The 24,000-nt window shown below is 46.0% G+C and overlaps 3 protein-coding genes across 4 annotated transcripts; all 3 read right to left on the reverse strand.

Annotated features, from left to right (window-relative positions):
• Positions 1-441: 441 nt before the first annotated feature.
• LOC6548652 lies at positions 442-3,031 on the reverse strand. The gene is made up of 2 exons (XM_026980215.1): positions 1,256-3,031; positions 442-1,145 (listed from the first exon to the last, which is right to left on the reverse strand). The coding sequence occupies exons 1-2, from the start codon at positions 2,946-2,948 to the stop codon at positions 442-444; spliced, it is 2,397 nt and encodes a 798-aa protein (XP_026836016.1). The 5' UTR covers positions 2,949-3,031.
• Positions 3,032-3,270: 239 nt separating this feature from the next.
• Positions 3,271-4,287, reverse strand: LOC6548651. The gene is made up of 2 exons (XM_001975355.3): positions 3,904-4,287; positions 3,271-3,846 (listed from the first exon to the last, which is right to left on the reverse strand). The coding sequence occupies exons 1-2, from the start codon at positions 4,169-4,171 to the stop codon at positions 3,353-3,355; spliced, it is 762 nt and encodes a 253-aa protein (XP_001975391.1). The 5' UTR covers positions 4,172-4,287; the 3' UTR covers positions 3,271-3,352.
• Positions 4,288-5,429: 1,142 nt separating this feature from the next.
• Positions 5,430-22,508, reverse strand: LOC6548650 (cyclic nucleotide-gated cation channel subunit A). Of its 2 annotated transcripts, XM_026980471.1 has the most exons (9): positions 21,860-22,508; positions 17,907-18,117; positions 17,088-17,586; positions 10,671-10,922; positions 10,096-10,258; positions 8,774-9,313; positions 6,819-7,484; positions 6,445-6,595; positions 5,430-6,372 (listed from the first exon to the last, which is right to left on the reverse strand). In XM_026980471.1, the coding sequence occupies exons 2-9, from the start codon at positions 18,005-18,007 to the stop codon at positions 6,222-6,224; spliced, it is 2,523 nt and encodes an 840-aa protein (XP_026836272.1). In that variant the 5' UTR covers positions 18,008-18,117; positions 21,860-22,508; the 3' UTR covers positions 5,430-6,221. The 2 variants fall into 2 exon arrangements, with proteins under 2 accessions (XP_026836272.1, XP_001975390.1); XM_001975354.3 differs by lacking the exons at positions 17,088-17,586; positions 17,907-18,117; positions 21,860-22,508 and adding an exon at positions 11,953-12,220.
• Between the last annotated feature and the right edge of the window lie 1,492 nt (positions 22,509-24,000).

Below are 24,000 nucleotides of genomic sequence, written 5' to 3' on the forward strand. Positions count from 1 at the left end.
TTTTTTGCTTTTGCACATTAAAGGCAATTATTATTATTGTTTTAGTTCCGAGACAGTTTTGTGTTTGTCATTTGCCGATTGCTGTTCCGCGCTCATAATTGAACCAGCCCCAAGACAGCACATTAATCAAGCCACATGACATGTGGATAACATGTTGGAACACAGCCAGTTTACTTGGTACGCTGCGAAGTAGTGCTAATTCAAAATTAGTAAGAGTCCTTCGAAAGAAATATAAACACTGTCATGTTAATGGGTCAAAATATTACATCTTCAGAAATGAAAAGCTTACAAATAGAACTAAGAACTAATATTGTTGGTAACCTAAAATATCGTTTCAGATAAAACGATATGTGGCGATTCCAAAAAGAAATGTTGTTAGGCGATGCTTATGCAGTCGTTATAATTTGTAACCGAAAAGATTCAAATTTTCTCCTAATGACATTAAAATTTAATAACATTATCGTCTGCATTATCAATAGACACACGCCGAGTTGCACTGCTGAGCTGGGCGTAGTCACGTTTCACCAGCTGTTGCGGCAAAGCTGCCCACTCGGCCAGGAAGCGAATCAGGAAGCCATCAGGTAGACGCCCTACCAGCAACACATCCATCTCCGTGTTTAGTAGCTTACTCTTAAGGTATTCGATGCATTCGATTGTCTTTTGCTGTGTCAGATATGTTGACCTTACGACTCCCTCCATGTGACAACTAACGCTGCGGTGGGGCTTCAAGCTGTCCACGTATTCGCATGGAGCCAAGCATCTCAGGGGCACGAACTCTGTGTTGCCGTAATCCACATAGAAGATCTTGTACTCACTATCGAATTCATCGATTATCTGGGCGCGATAGAAGCAACCATCACTGTAGAGAGCAAGTACAATGTCCAGAAGACGCGGCTTGGACTTGAAAATCCGTTTGCCCTCTGGCACATCCTTCCTGTCCCACACCAATGGAGCAGATCCGTCCAAAAACTGTGCGAAAACCTCGGTGGGGCCATTAATGAAGGTGATCAGGATGCGGGCAGTGGTACCCACTTCATGAGGCACTGGTGTATCAAAAATAGTCTCTGGAAGAGCTCCAACTACCTCCACATCCTTGGTGGCGCCATCAGGAGCAAAGGGCTCATGTGCCAAACGACAACTGTTACCTAAAAATAAACAAAGTACTTCCTTTGTATACCTAAATTTCAAAATGCACTTAATTCGATGTATATATGCTATAATCCACCTTCTTTATGTGTGGATTACTATAACTTACCCTTAAAGCAGCCATTCAGCTTGGGATCGTAGTGCCGGCAAATGCGTTGCTCGTCCGTGGGATGAAAGCCTAGAACTGCCTTTAGAGGATCACTGGTGCTCTCGCCGATTTCATTCAGCATAGCCATGTCTTCCTCGTTTATTCCAGCAGGATATTTAGTGCCGGGTGTATCTATGGGTTTGCTTATGCTGTCATTGACCGGTTCCACCACGAGTTTAGTGCCATTGTTTTCAAGGACTCGAATCGTAATAAACTGGTAGAGAAAGCGGCTCATATGGGCGATATCACAGTTGGTTAAATCGCATCTAATGGCCTCCGCCGGCAACCGTTTGATGTCGTCCGGCAGTTGGAATATTGTTTCGTTACCGTCAAGGTGAATGTGCTCGCCATAGTCGATAAGGTAGGCATCATATCCTCCGCACGCAGAACTGGAGTTGATGGTAATGCGAGTAATAATGTTGTTAGTCCCGTCGTTGACTGCAAAAATGTCTCCGTAGTCGGGCAGCTGTTCCAACTCCTGCAGTGAGAGTTGTCTCTGGAGCAACTCCTGAATCCTCTTAGAACTGCTACCCCATTTAGCCACATAGACGCAATTATCCTCTAAGTTCACGTGTACCAAGGCGGCAGAAACTACAGTATTAGCTGGAAATGCAGCCATGTTTTTCAAGATTGCGTTGTAGATACCAAAGCTGGTTGTTTCAGTGCCGCCTTTGGGAGGCAGTAGGGATCGGTTCCTTGGAGTTTTTGGTAGCTGGCGAACTTTTTCGGTGGCCGAAGTAGGATCTAGAGTAGCATTATCAAGCAGCAAGCTGGTGGGCAAGTTGGTGGAGTTCCTGGAGATTTTGTTGCAGACATCTGCGCTATTCGTTTGAGTTTCTTGTGTTGCAACCTGAAAGGACTCATTGCCAAAAGTTTCTGTAGCGGAGAATTCAGGAGGCACTGGATTGTTGGTCTCTGAAGTTTCCGGGACACCCTTGAAGGTCACTGGGATCTCTTCTATTCGGAGTTGGGAGGAATCACTTTCGATAGGCTGGGCACCATTTTGCGAATAAGCTATTGAAGGCTGGGGACTGCGAGCCTTACACTCTTCGTGGAAAGGCTTCAAGGGCACAGTGATCTCGTCTATTTGTGGTTTCCTGTTATTGCATTTTTCATCGGAAACTGCTAAAGGCGGCAGACACTCTTCTGAGAGGCATGTATTGACCACTGAAATCTCGTCGAGCTGTTTTGTTGAAGAGGCTTCCTGCACGACCACGCGTACAGACAGATCGACGGGCATCTCCATCGAAGACTCTTCAGCACAGGATTCAACGGAGACCGGCTCCGAGGACTGCCCATCCGTTTCGGCACAGCCCGCCTCTTCGTTCGCTTCTAAACCAGAGTGAATCGACGAATCTTGATTATCGATGGATTTCACGGGATTTTCATCTTCTCCCAGCTTTACTGATTGTCGGTTAAGGAATAGTTGCAGATTCAGCTTCATTACATGCGCATTAACTTCGCTGAGACTGCCCACCAAGTGATCATGCAGTGAGATGAGACTCCTGTCCAGCCGATCTGCATGCGTCCATCTTCTTGTGAGCTCCGCTCCAATTTGCTGCACTTGGGTTTGGTAGGAGTGTAGATTCACTTTAAGCTTGTGCGCGTTGTCTTCGAACAGCTTAATTACCACCGAAATGTCCTCCAGATTCATTATAAACAATCAATTCAATCCACCTTACGCCAAACAAATACAAAAACAGTTTAAGGAAGCTTCTCGGCGCAAAAGCAAGAGGAAGAGGCAAGCGTTGCCAGATGTTGCGCCGACGAAAGCTTCGATTAACAAAATGAGCGGTCGATATTAATGCATGTTGCGCTGGTTCGTGCCTCGGCTAAATGGTTTGAATTTGGCGGCAGCTCCTCAATTTGATTCGCTTTTTAGGAGATATTATAAAACTTTCGGCTATTTTAATGTAAAGTTGGATGCCCGTTTAATTTAACATAAAAGCCACACACATTAAGATATTGATGCTATTATTGAACAACTTGTATTTATTTAAAAACTTGGCCAAACGTATACACAACCAATTTAATCATTACGACGTGCACTCAGTCCTTTCAGAGATTTTCAGTTGGTGGTTGGAGCGGACATTTGGGCGGCGGCGTGACCGACTTGCTGCAGGACATAAACTCCTTGCTGGGCTGCACACAGCTATTCTCGCGATCGTAGATGCCCAGAAAGGAGCGGCAGTTGGAGCAGTACAGGTACTCCTTGTTGTCCGAGGACATCAGGCAGGGCAGGAAGCACAAGGGCCAGCAGGCGACTGCCCAGGCGGCACAGCATCCATTGTTCGAGATCTCCGTGGCGGCCTTGATCAGCGGGCGCCTGCTGGTCGCACAGCACGGACAGAAGATGCGCCCCTCCGCCGGAGCCCAGCGCTCGATGGAGGCCCGATAGCAGCTCCTCCGATGTGCCGTCGACTTATCTACTGGGCGTGGACATGGACACGGGCAGCTGGGCTTGTCCGTCTTGGAGGAGGCTTCACTGCCGACAGCAGGGTCACCGGCGGCAGACCCACCACTACGACTGGATCTCTTCTTTTTGGCCATATCTATCCAGGGAAGTGTAAAGAAATTAAGGTGTCGGGAAATCGAGGAGAGTAACTCACATTTCTCTGCCTCTTCAGCCATTTGGGACTCGGACAGACCCGTCATCTTGCTAATCTTTGAGAGGCGCTCCTCACTGATGCCGTGATCCGCGGCCAGCTTGTGCAGATTCTTGATTTTATCCGTGGTCACTGCGTATACGTCCGGGTGATCCTGCTCGATGTGGCGCACCAGCTCACTGGTATCGTAGCGGGAGCATCGGATCACCTTCATGCAGTGCAAACAGCGCAGTGATTGCATATCACTTGGTTTCGGGGCTGTCTCTGACATGACCCTATTCACTATGTAACTCTAGAGACGCTTTTCCAAAAGCGATGATGAATAAATCGAAATACTTTAGACAACGAATAGGTTTTGACACTGCTATCATTATTTTTGTAATGCGACCATCCTTGAAGTGAAACTGCTCACCTACTCGTTTCCATAAACTTAAACCAACCAACATCAGCATCAGGCCACACACATTAGGATTTATTTTACGCAGGTGTGTGATGTGTGAATTGAAAAACCCTCGGCATCAATCAGCTTAAGCCATATATGGGTCTCCCGCCTCCAATAAGGACCAGCAGCGAACAGCAGGTATCCCCAGTGCTATTGTGAAATGGAGTACTTGGAGTGGGGCCACTTGAGCCACCCACCCGCGGACTTGTCGACTTAATCCAATCGCCTTCGAGCACCCTGTATCCATAATGCTCGTTGGCTGCGTCAACATTTTATTGTCAGTCATTTTCCGACACCCCCCGCCAGCCCCCCTCACCCGCGCAATCGGTTCCGTTCACGTGCCACGCCCCCCTTTCCCACCGCCCAAGAGATTTTCACCAGGGGCCAAACTTCGCCTACACTTATTTCCATTTTTTGTAAGGCTTTGAGTGTGTTTTTCAACATTTTGTCAAAATTGATTTTTTACTGCACTTACGGCATGATGCGACCGTTTTGGGGTTCCACATGGCTCCACATGGTTCCGTGTGCCGTACACAGTGGGAAAATTAGTTTACTTCACACTGAATTAGGTCTCCCAGCCATTTAAACTTTGCTCATGCACTCTAATTAAGTGCACTAAACATATAATTTATTAAAATAAATAATTAGGTTGACTATGCAACCTGTAATATTTTAGTATTGCGCATACTTCTCTGTGTAGAATCGGCACCCTCAGCCAGGTAACAGCTCCGCTACCCCATTTTACCTTTTTAGCACTGGCACTGGCATTGCTCATACGCCGCGTTGTACGCACAAAGAAGGAGAATCGCACCTAAAAAGCCAACGCGTGTCGCTGTCATTCTCCCCAATGCGTCTGCACTTATTGACTTTGTTGCTGGTGCCGAGCGAACACGGTTCCCATTTCGAAGATGTCATTAGAGCCAGTAAAAAGAATCCTGCGAAGAGAATCCTTTGGAAAAACACGCGTGGCCGGAGGCTGTGGGCGATTTGCATTAATGTGCCGCCTGGAAAAAAGAAATGGGGCAAGACTTGCGGCGGATGCGAGTTTCGCTGACATAAGTGCTACGAATAATTTGACTCGGTTCTCGTTTATTCTGTTGCGTTAGCTTTGGATTTACTTACACATAGACAATACATCGTACACTCAATGTCTAGGACTAATATAAAAATACATTTCATTTGTTTTGTTGCATTTGTTTCCATTGTTTTGCGTTTGGTTTGGAAGCTTTGGAAGCTTGGTTGTTAACATTTTCTTTCTTCGAATTCGATTTGTGTGCATCACCCCCGCCCGTTTTAATTATTTCAGCAATGTCCTTCGGTTCTTGGTCAGTTAATGTGAAATGTTCCTCATCGCGATCTGTCTGTTTGTTGCTTGGTGCGCCAAATCCAAGGTTCGGTGTGTGTAAAAATCATCCTAGCCTAGGTGTGTAAAATTGGACTATGCTTAACTTATGTACACTGAATCGTGGTTGGGGATAATCCAGATGGGTCAGTGGGCTGGTGCCCAATCTACCCAGTTTACTCTTACACACGCACACACTTTTGAGGCACATTCAGTTTTGAATCATTTAACAAATTTCATTTATAAAGTTCGCAACAAACAACCCCCGCGCACTACTCTACACCCCCTTTTATCCTCAGCTCTAGAGACTAATTGTAAAAATTAAAAATTGATTTACCCGCTTTTGTAGCCCAAAAAACTGCTGGCTGCGGGCCAAAAAGGGTTAGCTCCCCGCCCAGACAACTCCTGCAAGTTTAATGCATTTATCACTATTTTCCGGCCTCGGCTGTAGATATGAAGTGGCGACGGCTGAGGGGCAGGCTGCTGGGGAGGCTACTGAGGAGGTTCCGAGCCTTTTCCAGCGGGTTTTCCGGCGACTTAGAGCGTGTTCTGCTTGGCAGCATCGCTGCTCTTGGCAGTCGCGTCGGGTCGCGAACGTGGGCGCCGCTTGGGCTGCAGCGAATAGAGGCGTCCGCTGCGAGCCCGAGTTTGGGGCTCACACTCCAGTCGCCACGTGCCAGGGCCGCCACTGGAAGCAGGGGTGGGGGTTCAAGGATGGGGGGTAAGTCCTAGGTGGTATGGCATGCCCATAGATACTCACTTCATCTCCAGCTTGGCCAGGCGCTGCTTGATCTTGGCCTGGCTGGCCGTGTACTCTGCCAGGAGGCGGGCCAGCCGCATGTTGAGGTTCTCCACCGAGAGCTCCAGCTTCTCGATGCCGCCCTCGATGCTGTCGTGCACCCTCTGGGAATCTGGAAGCGAAATCGGTAGGCATTTAATCTATCTTCTAGTTAAATATACATATAAATATAATTAAGCTTATGTTGAATTTGAAATATTAAGTGTAATTTTGCTATTTTAAAATTATAATTCAAATAATAGAAGTGCAGGGTAAACAGACAAAATCCCGTCTACAATGTGTACAACATGACGTATACGTAATATTTGATGATTCATTTTACAAATTGAACTGACCGGCGAATATTTGCTCATCCAGTAAGCCATCCTTGCGCAGCAGCTGGCATCCTCGCTGAGTGAGCGTGGATCTGGCCTCCGGATAGTCGGACAGGGTCTCCCACAAATCCCTTTTGGCCAGACAGAAGAGATCCGAGTAGCCCAGGGATCTCACGTTGGCGGTGCGCCGATTGCCCGTCCGATTGCCCGCAATCTCGAGCACGGAAACCTCGCCGAACACGGATCCGGCCCCCAAGGTGGCCAGCACGGTGATGCCATCATCCCCGACGACGGACAGCTTGCCCCGCTTCACGATGTACATCTCCTTGCCCACGTCACCCTTGCGGCAGATGTAGTCGCCCGGACTGAAGACCTGCAGCTTGAGCTTCAGCACCAACGCCTCCAGAAGACCCGGTTCCGTGTCATGGAAGATGCGCACCTGCTTGAGCGTGTCCATGTGCACCTGGATGGCTATCTCCGCCTTCAGCTTGTCCGGCAAGGCGGCCAGCACCCGCTCCTCGTCCAGAGCCCCACTTTGCGACCAGGTGTAGGCGAACCACCGGATCACCCGGGCCTCCAGCTCGTGACCCACGCGCCGGAAGGCCATGTACTGCTTGACCCCGTCCATGCGGTTCTGGAACTCCACGCGGGCCACATTCATGTTGGAGATCATGGAGCCAATGTTACCTGGAAATGGGCAAAGTGGGTTGCGGAAACTTGGTTAATGAAGAAGTGGAGCGGCAGCAATTCATCTTGGCCATTTCATAACCGGTTCGCCCGCCCACTTGGGGCGCAGTGAAACCGAAGCTGGCCGATGCTTTAGTCATGGATTCCGGCGTGCGGATAACGTGGCACAAAGGCGACTAATGGCGGCACTTCCGGTGCCGGAGTCAAACACACACACATGCACAGTTCGCCGAAATGTCGGAGATGCCTCAGGCACTCAGCGAAAAACAAATCCTTAGCTGGGAATTAACGCAGGAATAATTTAAATCTAACTTTGTAGACTTTCAGGACCTAATGAATCGAGTCACATTTTTCTCTTCCATAAATGTTTGACAGGAATAATTAATAATGAGTACCATACGGAGCTATTAAATGCAAATCGTCTGTTATGAACAGCTTTACTTAGGACAGCAAAAATGAAATGCAATTTAAAGGTTCTAAAGAAGTTGCGAATCTAAAATATAAAGTCTGAATAGTTGATTTCAAATCAATAAGTATGATTCCTCTAATTATACATTTAACCAACACCACTATTGAAACCCAGTCTCTATGTAATATACATATCTGCTCAAACACTTGTAGGTATATTAGCTCATGAGGATCCATGATCCTTCGCTTTGGAGATTTCCCGCCTAATTTCCTGGTAATATTAATCCATTTCTTCGAGTGTGCCCGTCAAATTGTCCTGTCCAAACGAACTCGGCATTCATCACAGTAAGTAAATTTGTTTGCAGAGCGAGGTCGAGGATGAGGCAGTCAAATGATGGGGATCTGGGAGTCTGGCAGCTGCTGGGAATGCGGGAATGTGCCTTACTCCTTGACACCGCCGCCCATTCGGGGAACGGTAATGGCGGCGATAAGGAGGACGACAAAAATGATAAAAAGGCACGTTTGCCAAAAAAAAAAAAAAAATGGGAGTGGGAATGGGAATGGGCGGGAGATGGCGACGGCTACAAATCAACCCGGCAAAACAAAACAAAATGGCATGGAACCACCGAGGAGGACACAACTGAAGGCGTAATGAATAATGTGGGTCGGTGGGTCGGTGGTGGCGAAGGTCGGGGGTGTACGTGTGGGTCCTTGACGTGCGTGGCTGTAAATTAATACCCATTGATGTCACAGATGTCACTCTGGAACCAATTAAACGATCAGGCGAAATTTTTGCGTAAACACGAGCAAACCGAGGGAGCCCGAAAGGGATTTTCTCGGTTATCAACCCAGTAATGACCCACTCACTGATGACTACTCACCCACAATGGTGGCGAAGATTAGGACTCCGGCCAGGAAATCGGCCACCACGAACAGATACTCCACATCGTTCTCCGGCGTGGGCGTCTCGCCAATGGTGGTCAGTGTTAGTGTGGACCAGTAGAAACTATAGATGTACTGCCGCTGCAGCGTGTTGTTCCGCGTTCCATTCAGGTTATACACCCACGAGTCCGAGCTGAATCCGATTTCGTAGCTGATGGCGAAGTACATGCAGGCATTCCAGTGGATAAGCACCAGGATGGCCAGCACCACCTTGCAGATGCGGAAGGCATTCGGATATCCCGTGGCCGTCTCCGTTCGATCGAACCACTCCCACAGCCGATTGATCCTGAGCAGCCGATTCAGACGCACTATGACGGGACACGGAAGGTACAGGCTGGAGCAGGTCTCCGGTGGCCACCAGATGTAGGCCAAGTCCGTGGGCAGCATGGACAGCACGTCCAGGTACCAGCCCTTGGTGTGGAAGTAGTGCCGGCGCAGTCGAAAGGCGTCTCGCACGAGGAGACCCTGGTCCAGAAATCCTGCGGAGCATGAGAGCGGAAACAATGGGATTTACATAGTTCTGTGGCTGTGAGGTGACCTAGAGATTTGCTCCGTGTGGTGACTCCGGCTTTGTCTCACTCGTGGCTTTTGGCAGCGCCATGTGGCGACTGTTTTTTATTGCTCTCTCGATTTTAAACGGCACAGTAGTACCCTGGGAAATCGTGCGCCCTAAGCTATCACCAGCTTGAGATTATCTACGTTTTGTTTGAAAACATAAATTACTGTATAGAACTGTCAGAAATCAGCGATATAATCTTCTGATGATTCGCTTGTATTGATTTCAGTTGGCAAAGTTACTTTGATACAGCCCGCAAAAGTTTAGGACAACTAGCTTCAACTCCTCGTACCATCATGTAATAAATCCCCATATATCCTTCATCCTGTCACATTCCCCTGCTGAGATGAGGAACACCCTGCTGGAGTAGCATTTGAAACTAAGCGGTACCAGAGCGTTCGTTATTGTACAAAATGTCAAGGTTGGCTTATCCCCTGCATTTGGCAGCCCGACCACACCCACAATCCAGAGCTCACAGGACTCGCCTGCATATGTGAGTGTGTGTGTGTGTGTGTGTTTGTGGAATCATGGACAGAAATGGGACTCGCATGCGTGCCAAATGGCTTTGTCGACAGCATAGCTTGCTATTGTCTGAAGGCGGCTTACTGCGGGTCTCATTTGCATAGGTAAAATCTAGATCCCCCAAAGGGGAACGTGTAGCGGGGAGGAGGGATGCGGATGTGGATGTGGATGTCAGTGGCTCACCCTCGTGCATGTGGACGAGCGTATCCAGCAGATAGATGAAGTCGCACAGGTAGTCCAGTGTGTACCACACGGCAGGTGCACTCTTATTGATCTCCCAGAAGACCGCACGTCCCACCACGAAGATGATGTTGTAAAGCACTGCCAGTGAAACGATGGCCAGCCACTGAAATAATGTACACAGTCAAATATAATGATTACATTTATGCATTTATAGTAATTCAATAATGATTTAAATTAGCAATTAATGAGCCTATAGACTGCAAGCTACCAATTAAGACGGCTAGAGAAGGAGTTTGTAGGTAGAAAATATTTCGTTGCATACATTTAGGCAAATATAAAGCTAATTTAAGTTTGTTCTACAGTCCAGCTGTAAGCCTTTACTTTCTTAAAGAACATGTCTTAAAATTTAATTATATTGTGCCCAAGCTATTTTATCCATTATTAGCAAATAATTGGTAATGTCTGTAAATGATTTTGTTTGTACTCCAACTTTCTCATTTATAGTAATAAGACCCATAAGGTGGAATCAAGCATGGTAAAGTGGCAAGTTTATATTTGTGCTGGGGGCCACTCACTCTGTAATGGGACTGCAGGGTGGGATCGACGGAGAGTCGGTTGCACAGGACACTGGAGCCCCGAATTTCGCTGGAGAGCGCCGCATCCTCCATCGCCGGACAACCCTTGCCAATCTTGTCCGTGTTGGTGGTGTTGGAGAACTTCTCGAGGAACCAGTCCGGCGGCTTGGGGCGATTCCTTTTAGTCAGACGCTGGCGCAGTGCCTGCAGAGTGCGTCTTAAAGCGGAGGGTTTGCCCCGTTTACTTGGCTCCTGCACAGGGAAAAAGTGTTTCAGAAATAAATAGTTAATTGAAAGAATTTACGCTTGATGTTTAGGAAATTAAATATTCTCAGAATGGATATATGCGAAGTATCTTCTCTATTTTGAGACATTACCATTTGCACATTAGCCAGCAATTCTCTCTGTGTACCCGTGTGTGGCTCAAGGGTGTGACGTTTTGGCGTAAGTTTCGCTTTGGGAAAAGTTTCGCCGAACGTTCGCTAATTGAAGCGTTTTAGTGCTCGGGTTATGGGTATCTCATTTTTCTGGCTCTTCTCCCTCTAACCACATTAAAACTTGGTCAGCTTCCAAGTTTGGTGCTTAAATTTTGTTATGTTATGTCTGCCAGCGGAATGACGCGGCAGAAGTATTTAAAGCCAAATGGAAAACCAATAAAGTACAGATTTCATGCTGTCTGCTAAGAAATTAACGAAAATGGTAAGCACTCTAGTGCTTATTCGCAAGAAATCAGCACTAAAACTCTAGTTACTACCTTAAGTTGTAATTTAACATTCCTTCAGCGGTACTTAAAAACCATAAAAACAAGCAAAGTGCATAAAAATTATAACATTTCTCTGGTTTGTGCAATAAAGTGCTTCAATATTCATTGGTGCTCTCGTGTTTAAAGGACTACTGATCGCATTGAAGGACTCATCAGATAAAACGCAAATGCTCCCCAGGAGTGTAGCTGGTCTAAACGTTCCAAGATTCCTGCGCTCCAGTTTCCCACCCACTTTCTGTGCATAAAGGGCGTGTGCTTGACAGTCTAATAAACGCTTATCAGTTGCCGGCAGCGGTTAATCCATTAAGCCATCTTTAGTTCGAGAAAAGCGGGAAGAGCGGGGGATGAACGGGAAAAATATGACGCATACGCCTCGTTGAGCGGCGAATGGCGAATGGCAAATGACAATGCAATGCCACGCCCCCCGCTGCGTGCGTGTGTGTAAGTAGGTTCGAAGGTCACCTATTCCGTGCATGTGTGAGTGTGTGTGTGCGTGTGTTCGTGAGAAGGTGGATTTACCGCATCTGCTTGCTGTCCCGTTATGGCGGATATATCCAGCGACTGCACCATGGCTTTGACTTTGAAATGTCGCATACAGATCGAATCGCTCTTTGCTCTCGTTCAACTGGCGAAAATTGCCGTCCCACTTGCACCTTAGAACTTCCAATTTGGGCCTGCGGCAATAACAATAACGGGCGGCAATAACGGTTAGTTTTTGGTCAAGAGCGGCGCGCATGCGCTGCGTTGCGTCGAGCGGACCTTTCGAACTGTTCACACTGCCCACACTGATAACTGCCGCCAAAACACACGACTTGGCCAAGGCGAAGCAGCGACGCCGGCGACGCAGTCGCCACTGACCAAACCACGACTTCCATACACAATAAACCACAGTGGAACCTGCGCAACGCGAACTGTTAGCTTTCAATTAGTCTAATTACTTTTCACACTAATGGCTATCTGTTATTTTTAAGGAACAAGCTATAGATCAAATGAAATACGCTTCTTCAAGTTGTTTAGTTTGCGTTACAGAAGTCCCACTGTACCGCACAGTAGTAAAAAGCGTGTGGCTTGTTTGCTAGCTGGCGTTGTCAATTCAATTCGGAATGCTGTTTTGCAATTTTCTTAATTTGCATCGCCGCTCATCGCGCTGCCGCGTTTTAATTAATTAACTTGCACCGTCGACGCCTCGGATGAAGTTGAAATCTCAAGTGACTTTGGTCCTTCAGCTGTGCCACGAAGCCATCCAGTGGCAAGCGGCAAGCGGCAAGTGGCAAGTGAATCGACAAGATTGATGATGCCGGCCGGCGCTTGTCGTTTTCGTCTAAATGCTTTTTAATTGGCCGTGGCAACGCGGTTTCAATTAGGCTGAAAGGCGACGCATTGCTCCTACGTTGGCCATAAATTAATTGCAATTAATCTGACGGATAGCCGCTGCGTTAGATCGCTTAGTTTTCCTGCCAGCTAGTCAGTCGATAGTTTTGATTTTCAATGAGCTCATCATCATCATCATCATCTTTATCATCAGATTGCGATTCGCCAATTGCAAGGTTATGCACAAAATTCGAGCGGCTTTTCGGGGTATTTCTGTATATATTTATTTAATTTTGTACACTTCGGTTGTACTTGAATTCGAAACACTGACCCAGCGAAGCAGCATTGGCATTATCATCCAACCATCGCCCTGATTGGCATTCATGTGGCATGGTCGCGTGGAACTCACAATAAATTTCCATAATTGCAAGTCCGTTAGGCCGAAATCTCCCATTCCACTGGCATTTACACCTGACCAGGTAGCTGCAGCTCCACGCTAAGCAAATCAAACGTTTATGACACGCGCCTTGGCGTTTTATGCTCGGCCCATATGAACACTGCCAAGCCAAGGCGTTGCACCATAAAAACCGAGTTAGAAACGGCCAAATAGCTGGCCCGTAATTGAGGAAATCAAGCTAAGAGAGTTGTAAAATGAAGCTCGTTTAGGAGCTGCTTTTGAAGGAAAATTTAATGGGCTTTCTGATTGACTTAAACCACTATATCACATAGAAAGATACCCAGTACCCATACCTTAAGTTCTCTCAACAAATGCTTTCTGATATCAAATTTCTGATTAACTTATGCTTGTTCTTATGAACCCCAATAGTTAGTGTTCTTTGTACTGAACTAAAAGCCAACGATTTGGAATTATTTCCGGTGAGAAAATGGTTGAAATTCAATACGCTTTGGTTGGGATGAATAATAGCTAAAAGATATCTTATCACTGGAAGGATTCACAGGTTTTAACCCCTTTCTTTTTCGGAACTCGTGCACTTTATCACTAGACTGTTGTAGATACAGCCGCTAGTTGTATATTTGTTTATATTGATTGCGATTTCGATGGGAACGTGGGAAATTATGCAAATTGCGGCGCAGATTGGATGGCGATGACCATAAGCTGGATGTTTATCGGGAGTCCAAATGACAACAAGGTCCGTTTAATAAACTGACTAATGCTGCCTAAAATGTGTAATCCGATGTCCTGATTGTTGTGTTTTGGCCTCAAAAGCTACATGGGAATCATGGGAGTGACCCTTATCAACATGGAAATCCAGTTGTCGTTGTTGTTTGCAGTTGCCAGTGCCTTTTATTTTTTGTCTTTTTGATTGTTTTTTGTTATTGCCGCCTCAATTTTTAAGCCCTGTTTTCGATTGTTTACCGAACGCATTAGTTGACGAGCTCAGCATTGTTTCTGTTCGTTGTCCTTACTAAATTTATTTATTGCAAAGTTACTGCCTGCGAGCTAAGCTGCCGCCTGCGAACGCGTTTTTTTCCCAACTGCCGATGGCGCAAAAAAATTTGACTAAGCGAAAAGTCCGCAGACAAACCGCACTTTCGCTGTTTGTTCTCGCTCCTTTCTCCTTTCTGCTTTCTCCGTTCTCCATCGAGACCCCGCCCCCGTTTCCCTGACTTTCTCCTTTCCCGTCCTGCCCGCACTTTCTCCGATTGCCATCATCATCGTGTTGAGTGTCCTGCCGCCTTCTCAAATTGCACAGCAACAAAGACAATCGAGCCAACATCGACACTGGCAGAAAAAGCGTGGCCTAATTAAGTGTCGCTTATAGTCACTTATTTCATCATTAATGCTGCTTCTCATACTTCTCTAACCATACATAAATATATTTTGCATGTTTAAGTGTTTAGCATTTACTCATTCATTTCCATATTTTAGTAATCAAATGCATTTTAAGGAGTATTCATTTGAGTATACAGACAATAGTTTATGTATTTGAACTAGATACACTACTTGGTCTTTTTTGCCTACGCGCTGCGCCATTTCGCACAGTGTACGCACGCAGGTACGGCCAGGCAAATAGAGTTCATTAATCGGTTTAATGGCAGGACTGGATGACTGAATGACCGGACGGACCAGCTGACAAGGATACACATCGCTTTTCCGGCGGGGCTGTTCAACTCGAGGACTTGTAACTATTTTGGATTGGCACGAGACCTGCCATATTTTCAATGCCAATTCTATAAAGTCTTACCACCCCTCCCCCATCCCATTCCCAGCCCAATTTTTGAGTAATGGACGTTTATATAATGACAATGCCAGCAGTTTGGGGTTTCCCTTAGCTTTTCCTCAGCTGTTTGTGCTGTTTGCGCTGCTTTTTGTACCACTGCTGCTGGACAAACACTTGGAACACACCTCAAAAGCATTAACAACAACCGACCAAGCCAATATTTGGACGCCATCGCCATCGCCATCGACATTGTCAACCACAACGATATGCGGGCATGGAATGAAAGTGGAAAAGTCCGGGAAATGGAGGGCACTTTTGGGGGTGGGGGCTTGGGGGCTTTTTGAGGGCCTTGCGTTTGTATTTATTTCATTGCGTTTTTCTCTCGGCACTGGTATTGGTATTGCTGTGGCCATTTATGAAATGACATTGAAACAGTGCGGTGTTGCTGCTTTTTGCCCTCCGTTTCATTCACTTTGAGCGGAGGCGAAAGGAACTCTCGAGTTCGAGTCTCTTATCTATCAAATTGGTTGTCGCCCTTGGCGCTCCGCTTCCCCTGGATTCGCCCCAATGTCCAGACACAGCCATAGCCACATCCTGCTGTATTCTGCTGTATCCTGCTGAATCCGCCAGCTGGCCAACTGTCGATGGAGTGGGTGGATGAGTCCACCCCATGCCGACTAGGCACCCAACTCCCCTGACCGAAATACACACTCACTTATTTATAGCCCTGCGGGTCGGAATAAGTCTGGTCTCGTTCTCTCTTTGCTTTTTATAAGGAAACCTAAGTAATGCAATTATCCCCGACAGGACATGAGAGATCTCCAACTGGCTGATGAGGATGAGGATTGCAGGGGAAGCGAGAAGTGCAGCAAACTTAAGCGAGTTGATTTGAAAGGCGAGATGGGGCCGGTTGCAGATTAAAGATACGGAAGTCAAAGGACACCAGCTCAGCTGCTTGTTGTTCCAAAATCTTTGCATTTCAAAGTGGAAAGTGGAGATGCCTATAAGGAATTTGCATAAAGCTGCTCTAATAATATTTTCTGTTGTGACAGCTTGATTGAGATAATGCCTTCATTTTAATAAATATATTTTCGGGGCTTCCTAAGTCTAAAGCAACTTTATCTACTAAATACTTTGTTTTGTCGCATTCATTATTTAATCCCAGCGCAGCCAGCATTAATATATTATATTATATCATATTTTAGGATGACACTTCTTAATGGACTAAATTTAATTAATTAAATATATCGTCGTAGGTAGTGAAATGTTTTAAAAATGAGAAAGTATACTTCGAAATAATTAAGAAGAACAATGAACTTCGCTAAATGAAACCATTCAAATCTCATCACCCCACTGTTTTTAGACCACAATTGAATACCCCAACTCCATAAAAAGCACCCCATAGCCTTTTATGCCTCACTTCTCTTTTTTTTCGTGAGTATTTCAAGTCGATTGACACGTGCTAATAAAAATTTCTGCGGGTAGCCAAAAATGGCATTCATTCAGCTGGGTGGCCCAAGGGTTTATTGGGGCGATGCCTCGGCTACGTGACAATAGAGGAAGTAATTAAAACGCAATTTACGGCAAGGTCAAGTTTATGAAGGTCCGCCCAGTTCATTTGCATTTGTCTGGTCTGGAGCGGAATAGAATGGCTTGGAATGGCTTGGAATGGCTTGGCAAGTCTGCGGGGAGCTATGCAGACAATGCGGAGTTTCCAGGGCCCGCAGCTTGGAAAAACTGGGCCAATTCCCCCTCCAGAGGACTGGGGCGTCAATCAATTAAAGCAATTACTTAATTTCATTTCCATATAATTGAACTGCTGCCTGGGGACAGCGTGAATTGCCACCGATACAGAGCCAGAGCATAATGTATCAGTTATGGGCCATAGTTTATCGGCAAACGTATACAATTTGTATCAAATTACGCATACGCCACGCTGGCCGCGCAGGCAAATTGATTTGCAGCCGTGCCACTATCGTGTTATTTATTTATTAATTAACTTTTTCCTAGCTACTCATATATTGTTGCAAAATAATACTTCTTTTCACAGTAATAAGATATGGCTTTTAAAAAGTGTAGAGTCATATCCGAGGTGCAGTCACCCTTGACTAAATGAACTCATCTGCTGATAAGTAAGGTAGTTATAGTTTAGCAACTCACCTGTATCAGCTTCCTGCCATTTTCCACATAACTGGAATCGCTGGCACTTGGCTGGTAGTGCTGTTTTTGCTGCCCGTGGTCAGTGTGTGCAATGGCCTCCTCCGGGTTATCCTCGCAAACAGAAGCACCGAGCTCATCCTCATCCTCGTCATCCTCATCGTCGTCGTCGTGGTCCTCCTCGTCCTCATCCTCCTCGGCTCCTCCACCTGGCCGGCGCTGAATCCCCTGGCGATATTTCCGTTGCCAACTGCGACGCGGATAGTGCAGGTGGTGGACCTCGCCATCCACTGCCATTGGAATCGAGGTGGCCGCCTGCTCCACCGTTATGGTCGCCGTGGGCGCGAAGGGTGCGAACAGACCCCCACTAATCTCCTCCAGCGGCGGCGGCGCCGCGCCCATCGTAGCCTGATGGGAGCCGCAGGGCAGCTGCAGTTGGGCGGGCGCCGAGGAGGCGGGGCCCACCAATCGGGTGGTGCGGTACATGGGACGGTTGGAGAGGCTGGTGGTTAAGTGACGAGTGAAATTAGGTGCAATTCCGTGTTGCAATAGTAAAAGCTTACTTTATTCCAGAAAGGGAATCAATGAATAGTAAATAAATTAACAGAACGTTAAAGGAAATATTTTGATTCACTATTATCACAATTATTGAACCAAAGTAGTTCCTATAAGTATTTTTGACTAGTTTCTTTTCTAAATGTTGAAGCATGCTAACCACATAGGTTCTTATAATGTAGTAATGCTAATTATAATTACTACTTTGAAAGTAAAAATCTGTAATTTTGAGATAAGTCAGAGCTCTCCGAGTGGAAGCCAACTTACTTGTAGCCATATTTGGGGGACTCGGTTTCGGGGCGTCGCCGGTTGGACATCATCGTGTTGACCCGATCTCCGCGGGCGGCAGCCATCATGTACGTCCACATAGCTGGCTTGGAGCGACGTCTGGACTTGGGATGGAATGCAGCTACGCTAGGCACGAGCCCATCACCACCATCAGCACCATGAAGAGCGGACGAGGTGGAACAGGAGGATGCTGCAAGGAGGAGGCGGAGGGAGTTAAACTTTTGCACTCATATCCGGCCGAGAATTTAAGTTGTTTGTGGCCCCAGTGCCTAAACGCCCACTTGGCGGCAATTGTGCTCTGGCCACGCCCACTCCAGCTCCGACAGCTCCGACAGGCCCAAGGCAGCACCTCCGGGGACCGGAGCAGTCATAAATGTTTCTTTCTGCACGGCCATAAAACACTTGGAGAGACCTTAACATAAATGCCAGCCGCTTAGTGGCCAGGAAACGGAGCAATGGGAGGAAAGGGAGGAGGATCCTGTGCCTCTGGGATGTCTGCCGTGCTGCAGCAATTAAGCAATTAAATGCAAAATTGTTGGCTTACGAAACACACTGGCTGCGGTTCCCAATTCCAACAGTGCCCCTCGAGATAGGCAACAGAAATTTTTCAATGGACGCCTCCCGCTCGTTGCTCATGAGTAGGAGTTGCAACACGAGGATTTGGTAAGAGGCAAGGATGTAGGGTTGGCTGGAAAACGGTTTGGTGCATAAAACTTTATCCGCAGGTAATCAGAGGAGCAGTAAATGCTTAAGGTTTTAAACATTTTAAATACTGCGTTCTTTTCTGGAAAACTTTGGCCCTTCGGGAAGCCCATTCAATATGGGTAACTTTTTGAATTAGTTGCGCAAAGTGTGAATTGGCAACATTAATTTGGTCTGTACTCAGCTCACATAAATTGTAGGAGTTGTAGGAGAAACCCTTGCTTAATTATGTTTATGACGTTGAAAAGAGCACAAATTGAAAAAGTAAAAAGTAAATGTAAATATAGCTATATTTTATAAAATATTAAAGTGCTTCCTATTTTAAATTGAACATTTTCCAAATAAACGCTCTAAGGATTTCAGGATAAATAAAACGTGTGTCTCTAATAATCCAGCTGTTTTCCTAGGAAAAACTTAAATTTGTTTCGTAGAAAATGGCAACTTAAATCGAAGCCACTTCCAAATCCAAATCAAGCTAAATTCCGTAGACCAACTCGTGGCACATCGTCTGGTGTTAATTGAGGAGCTCCAAGGATGCAAGGGATAGCAGCAGCTGTCCAAGTAGAGAAAGTTCTCGCATGGCAAATTAATAAAATGAATCCCCTTTAAAGGCGAGCTAATGATGCGCAAATGATAAATACAAGCTGCCAGATGAGATAAAAATTTCAACATTTGTGGCTTAAATGCAGCTGTGACTCACGAAAAAAAGAAAGAAATCGAATGGGGCTTTTGGCACTGTATATGGAAATGGAAAAGAAAACGCGACTGCGAATGAATTTGCAAATGCAAATGCAAATGCAATGGCTGAAAATCAAAACGAGCGCAAACACGAAGTGGCAATGCGAAATTTTTTATGTAATTTCCAGTCGAGTGGCTGCCACAAAGAAGGTATCTATCCGAATGGACATACACAAGCTGCACTTCATCCTTTGTCCTTCTCCTTTGTCTGGCATTAAGCAGCGCTTACTGTCGCGTGATTTTATGTCATAGATTATCTGCGAGTTGCACGCTCCTCCTCCAAGCATTCAATTTTAAGTGCAATTTTGGTTTTTGGCCAGCACCACTTGGCTGGCTCATCCTGCGATGAGTCAGAGTGGTTCGGGTGTGTCTCCGAGTCTTTGACCGCCAGTTGGGTCCATTGTCTCGAATTTTCTCCGGGCTTCAATAGATTCAAATAGCACAAGTACTTCAAAGCGTGGCAGCTCCACAGTCGGGCTGCATCGATTTTTAGCCATGAAATCAAAGTAAATCCATTTATCAACTTCAGCTGCAAACATTTTTCGTGCAGATAAGAATTGACTTTGATAAAATGTGGCTGGAAAGCCAGTTTGCCTGTTTGCCTGTTTGCATCTTCCTTTCGCTGCTGCGTGGCAATCGAAAGTGGCAGGAAAAGGGGATCTCGTCCTGCAGCGAAATATCTTGGCAATTAACCCACGAACCTCAAAGGCAACCGCAACCGCATTGGCAGCAACTTCAAAATTAGACAAACTTTTCGTTCTGCTCCTGGCATAATTTTCCTCGATCTCCGACCCCTCGGGATAAATTGCTAACGAGCCATAAATTTCGCCTACTGTGTGTGTACATGAAAAAAAGCATTAAGGTCTTTTACAACCAAATTAATTGTAATCAAAACAGATTGAGCTCGAATTTTATCACATAATAGGTCATTAGGCCAATTTCGAAAGTTATGAATATAAATCATGTGGATATTTTAATTACGTCAAGATACTTTAGTTTGCACTTCATTTAAGCTCAGTTGGAAACAATAAATATTTAATTATGTTCTTTCTATTAAATGCAACAGTCATAAATGTGCTATTAGGAATTGCGTTATTTGTTGATAATACCATCAAAAATTCCAAAATTTTTAAGCAAAATTCGAACCATTTCTCCCTCTGCAACGATGTGTCTTATTTGAAATGATTTAGTGGCACCATGGGGGCGAGTAAAGCGAAACTGGGGAAACGTGTGAAGTTTACGCCCCATGGAATCGTGAGCGCCGCCACTCCCACTCCCACTCCCACTCCCACTCCCTTGGCGGAGGATTATGATTGTCCGAGTGGCCGGAGACGAGGATAAAAGGGACCAAGAGTCCTAAATAAGTAAACACATGTCCATATTGAAAACAAATTTCGCTGCGGCCCTCTTCTGTCCATTTCCGCCTGTCAACTGGGGGGATCAATTAGAAAAGGAACTTCCCACAGAGCACAAAGAAAAAAAAATGTTTATTCAATATGTATGTATAGGAGCGGTGCTCCCACTTCGAACACTTGGTATGTTATAGTATACACCCCCTGTTTGCCATTCGCCAGCTAGCTGAGTTTAATCCTCTCAGACGCATCACGTATACGCCATGTGGCTGCGGCAGGGGAGCATTTCAAGTTCAATCAAAACGATGGGGGAGTGCGAAAGGAGGAGTAAAATAAAAAACCAAGTTGAAAGAAATGTTCTAAAACAGGATGTACACGCGCCCACAGATACACTTAATGTACGGGATGCACAAAATATGCTAATGTCAATTATTTTGTGCGTAATTTGCTTTTCATGCTTCGACGGGAAATGTGTAACTGGCGCCTCATTATGAATATTCATTCCCGCATACAAGTGCCCATCCTGCAGAGGCACCTCCACATCCAACTCCACCTCCACATCCATATTCGCAACCAAATCCCCACATACACGCATCCACAAGCAAAGCCCCTTTGTGCGCTAATCATTCCGCAACCATCGACTTATCTAATCTGTTTTGGTGGTTTTGCTGTCATGATGATAAGTGTTGCGGGGCCAAGTGGGGGCTTCAGCATGGAGGGGAGGGATTATGGGGGCTATGAGTGGCTGGGGTGGGTACGGGTGGATAGGTGGACCTGGCACCATCCCGAAAAGGTGAGGTGACTTCAATTAACATTCGTGCACGTAAAGGCAATAACGCAAATGGATTCGGGCTTTGTTTAATAAAATGCGATATTTATGGAGTTTACTGCTCCTCTTGAAGCACCCCACCACTCGCTGCACCACCAAAAACATGTCTCCTGCTCCCCCGTGGATGCCAATTAATATGGCACCAAGTTCGTTATTAATTCGCCGCTCTGTGTGTGTCCTATGGCTGTAGTTAACAATTAGGCACACCGATATCAATATCGGAATGGGCATGAAAATCACGCATACGCCGTGTGGTGTGGCGTACTGAAGCTCAATAATTGTGATTACAGCCTGTTGCCCGTCGGCTGTACCTTTTCTATCCTGTGCAGTACTCTTGTGGTCTGGGTGCTCCACTCCGCTCCGCGTGGATCGTGCTAATCCTGGACTCTGTCAGCTGGGGAGGTGATGCGTAATCCTATTAGCAAACGCTTGGCGTCGCCTTTTGAGTCGAGTCTGCTTACTTTTTGCACACTTGTGTTGGCATTGGATTATTTAAGAATGCGTGCAGTAATTTCAACATGAAATTTGAATATTTTTTACGCCTCGCGAATTCACAGAACACCGCACAGCGGAGGAACACACAGATACGGGGGAGGACTCGAAATGACAGGCATTTACATTTGTTGCTGCCTGCTGCGATATCCTTTTTTTACGATTATTATTACTTTTTTTTTTTTTGTTACTTTTGCACTTTTTTATTGAATTAAAATTCAAATCAAATGTGACGGCTGTCCCTTTTCGGTTTGAATGGAGCCGCGCTAGGGATCTCGAGACGATTTCGTTCTATCCTAATTGCTTGGAGTCTCGACGGAGGAGTCCGCGACGTGTACGTTCGCTAGCCCGGTTGGCGGCGCAATGAGAGCTCCGGAAACTGAAAACAGAAGCACAGAACCAGAACCAGAACCAGAGGCAACCACTGACACTGAAACTGAAGCTGATGGCAGCCGAGTCCGCGTCCGTCTGCTTTTCATTCATGAGTGTGCTGCGTTCGGCTCGGCTGAGCTTTTCCCGCATAAAAGCTCTGCGCTCTACGCTCCACGGAAGCTGGCCAACCTGTTGAACATGCCATGCTGTAGGAGGCCAGCAGGACACGCCAACTGCCCGGCATCCTGGCCAGAGTTCGCAGAGTCGGCTGTTGCCAGGCCCGTGGGGATATAACATAAATTAATTAAATCAATGCTCCAATACTCGTTTCGGTTGATCATGTGACACATTGACAAATTGAGGATTGCGGGGAAGTGGGCATAGGTACCTTCTGGGGCCAGGGTCATTGATTCCTAGGGCCGCTTGGGTTTCGGCCCCGGGGCCAGCTTAGTTCATTTGCTGAAGTTGATTAATGCATGCAGTGCTCGCTTTTTGTTCTGCCGTGATTTAAACTTGTCTGCCACATACATATGTTGTCCTGCAAGGAGAAGGATGCTACCATGTAGATGGGCAACTTTCTTTGTTGACAATATAGGTGCACTGACTTCTGACCAAATCGAACACAACTAATTCGCCACGATTATTCACATGCCACAGAAATTAGATTTAACTTGGCCAGAACATTATTTGGTCGAGCTCGCCCCATTGGTTTGCTCCCTTTTACTTGGCTGCAATGGGGATAAAGTTTTGCTCGAACATCTGTATGTTCCCAGTTTATTGCTTTTGGTTTTATCACACTCAGCAAATTTAAAAGTGAGGAGCTTAGGGATATACAAGATATTTTGTAAAAAAGTCTTTAAAAACTGTGGGAAACATGCATTAGTATAAAATATGGTTTATCTTCGTTTACCCCCAATTTTAAATGATATTCGTGGCTCTTACTATTTAGCAGAATAGCAGTCTTTCTTTATTCATATTTGTTTTTATTTTAAGCTTGAACAGCGTTCATTACAGCGAAGTAATGATAATCCATTCTCTAATCCATTTCTCTACTATTTTCAAAAACATAAAAAACTTAATGAGAAAACTGACATTTCTAAAGTTTTTCCAAGTGCACGCTGAAGAGTCTGGAAGGAGCAAATAGTAAGGAAAGTTCATTGTTTGAGCCCAAAGTTCAATAGTTCGAGTCACAAGTTCACTCACCAAACAAGATGGCAAAGGCCAACAAGTGGCATCGTGATTTCTAAGATGACAGGATGTTGGGCTGTTGGGCTGTTGGGAATCGAAATCCGGCGACTGTGACAGCTGCATACATTTGAATCCCTCGATTTCGGGGAAAAGTACTCCATGTTCGGTGGGGCCAGGGCTCGCATTCACATTTTCCAGTAATTTGTTATTCAAACACATTGCGAATCGATTATCCGCTTGGCATGCTCCCTCCAATCGAGCAAATATGCTGATTGACTTTTGTCAAGGCTCATGTGCGTGGCCCTTTGTCGCATCCCCAATCAATCCCCATTCGATCCATTTCCATTCAGCCTTTGTGTGCTGCAGGGGCGAAATGCCAAAGCAAATACAAATGAGGAAA

This window comes from Drosophila erecta, unplaced genomic scaffold (genome assembly GCF_003286155.1).
Source record: "Drosophila erecta strain 14021-0224.00,06,07 unplaced genomic scaffold, DereRS2 tig00000092-arrow-pilon, whole genome shotgun sequence".
NCBI classification, from domain to species: Eukaryota; Metazoa; Arthropoda; class Insecta; order Diptera; family Drosophilidae; genus Drosophila; species Drosophila erecta.

Coding starts and splice junctions, on each gene's coding strand:
- LOC6548651 (XM_001975355.3), bottom strand. CDS start 4,171: ATGTCAGAGACAGCCCCGAAACCAAGTGATATGCAATCACTGCGCTGT. Junction 3,847..3,903: donor GGCTGAAGAGGCAGAGAAAT/GTGAGTTACTCT, acceptor TTCCCTGGATAG/ATATGGCCAAAAAGAAGAGA.
- LOC6548650 (XM_026980471.1), bottom strand. CDS start 18,007: ATGTGGACGTACATGATGGCTGCCGCCCGCGGAGATCGGGTCAACACG. Junction 9,314..10,095: donor GCTCGTCCACATGCACGAGG/GTGAGCCACTGA, acceptor CATGCTCCGCAG/GATTTCTGGACCAGGGTCTC. Junction 7,485..8,773: donor AATCTTCGCCACCATTGTGG/GTGAGTAGTCAT, acceptor GCCCATTTCCAG/GTAACATTGGCTCCATGATC.
- LOC6548652 (XM_026980215.1), bottom strand. CDS start 2,948: ATGAATCTGGAGGACATTTCGGTGGTAATTAAGCTGTTCGAAGACAAC. Junction 1,146..1,255: donor GCTGAATGGCTGCTTTAAGG/GTAAGTTATAGT, acceptor GTTTATTTTTAG/GTAACAGTTGTCGTTTGGCA.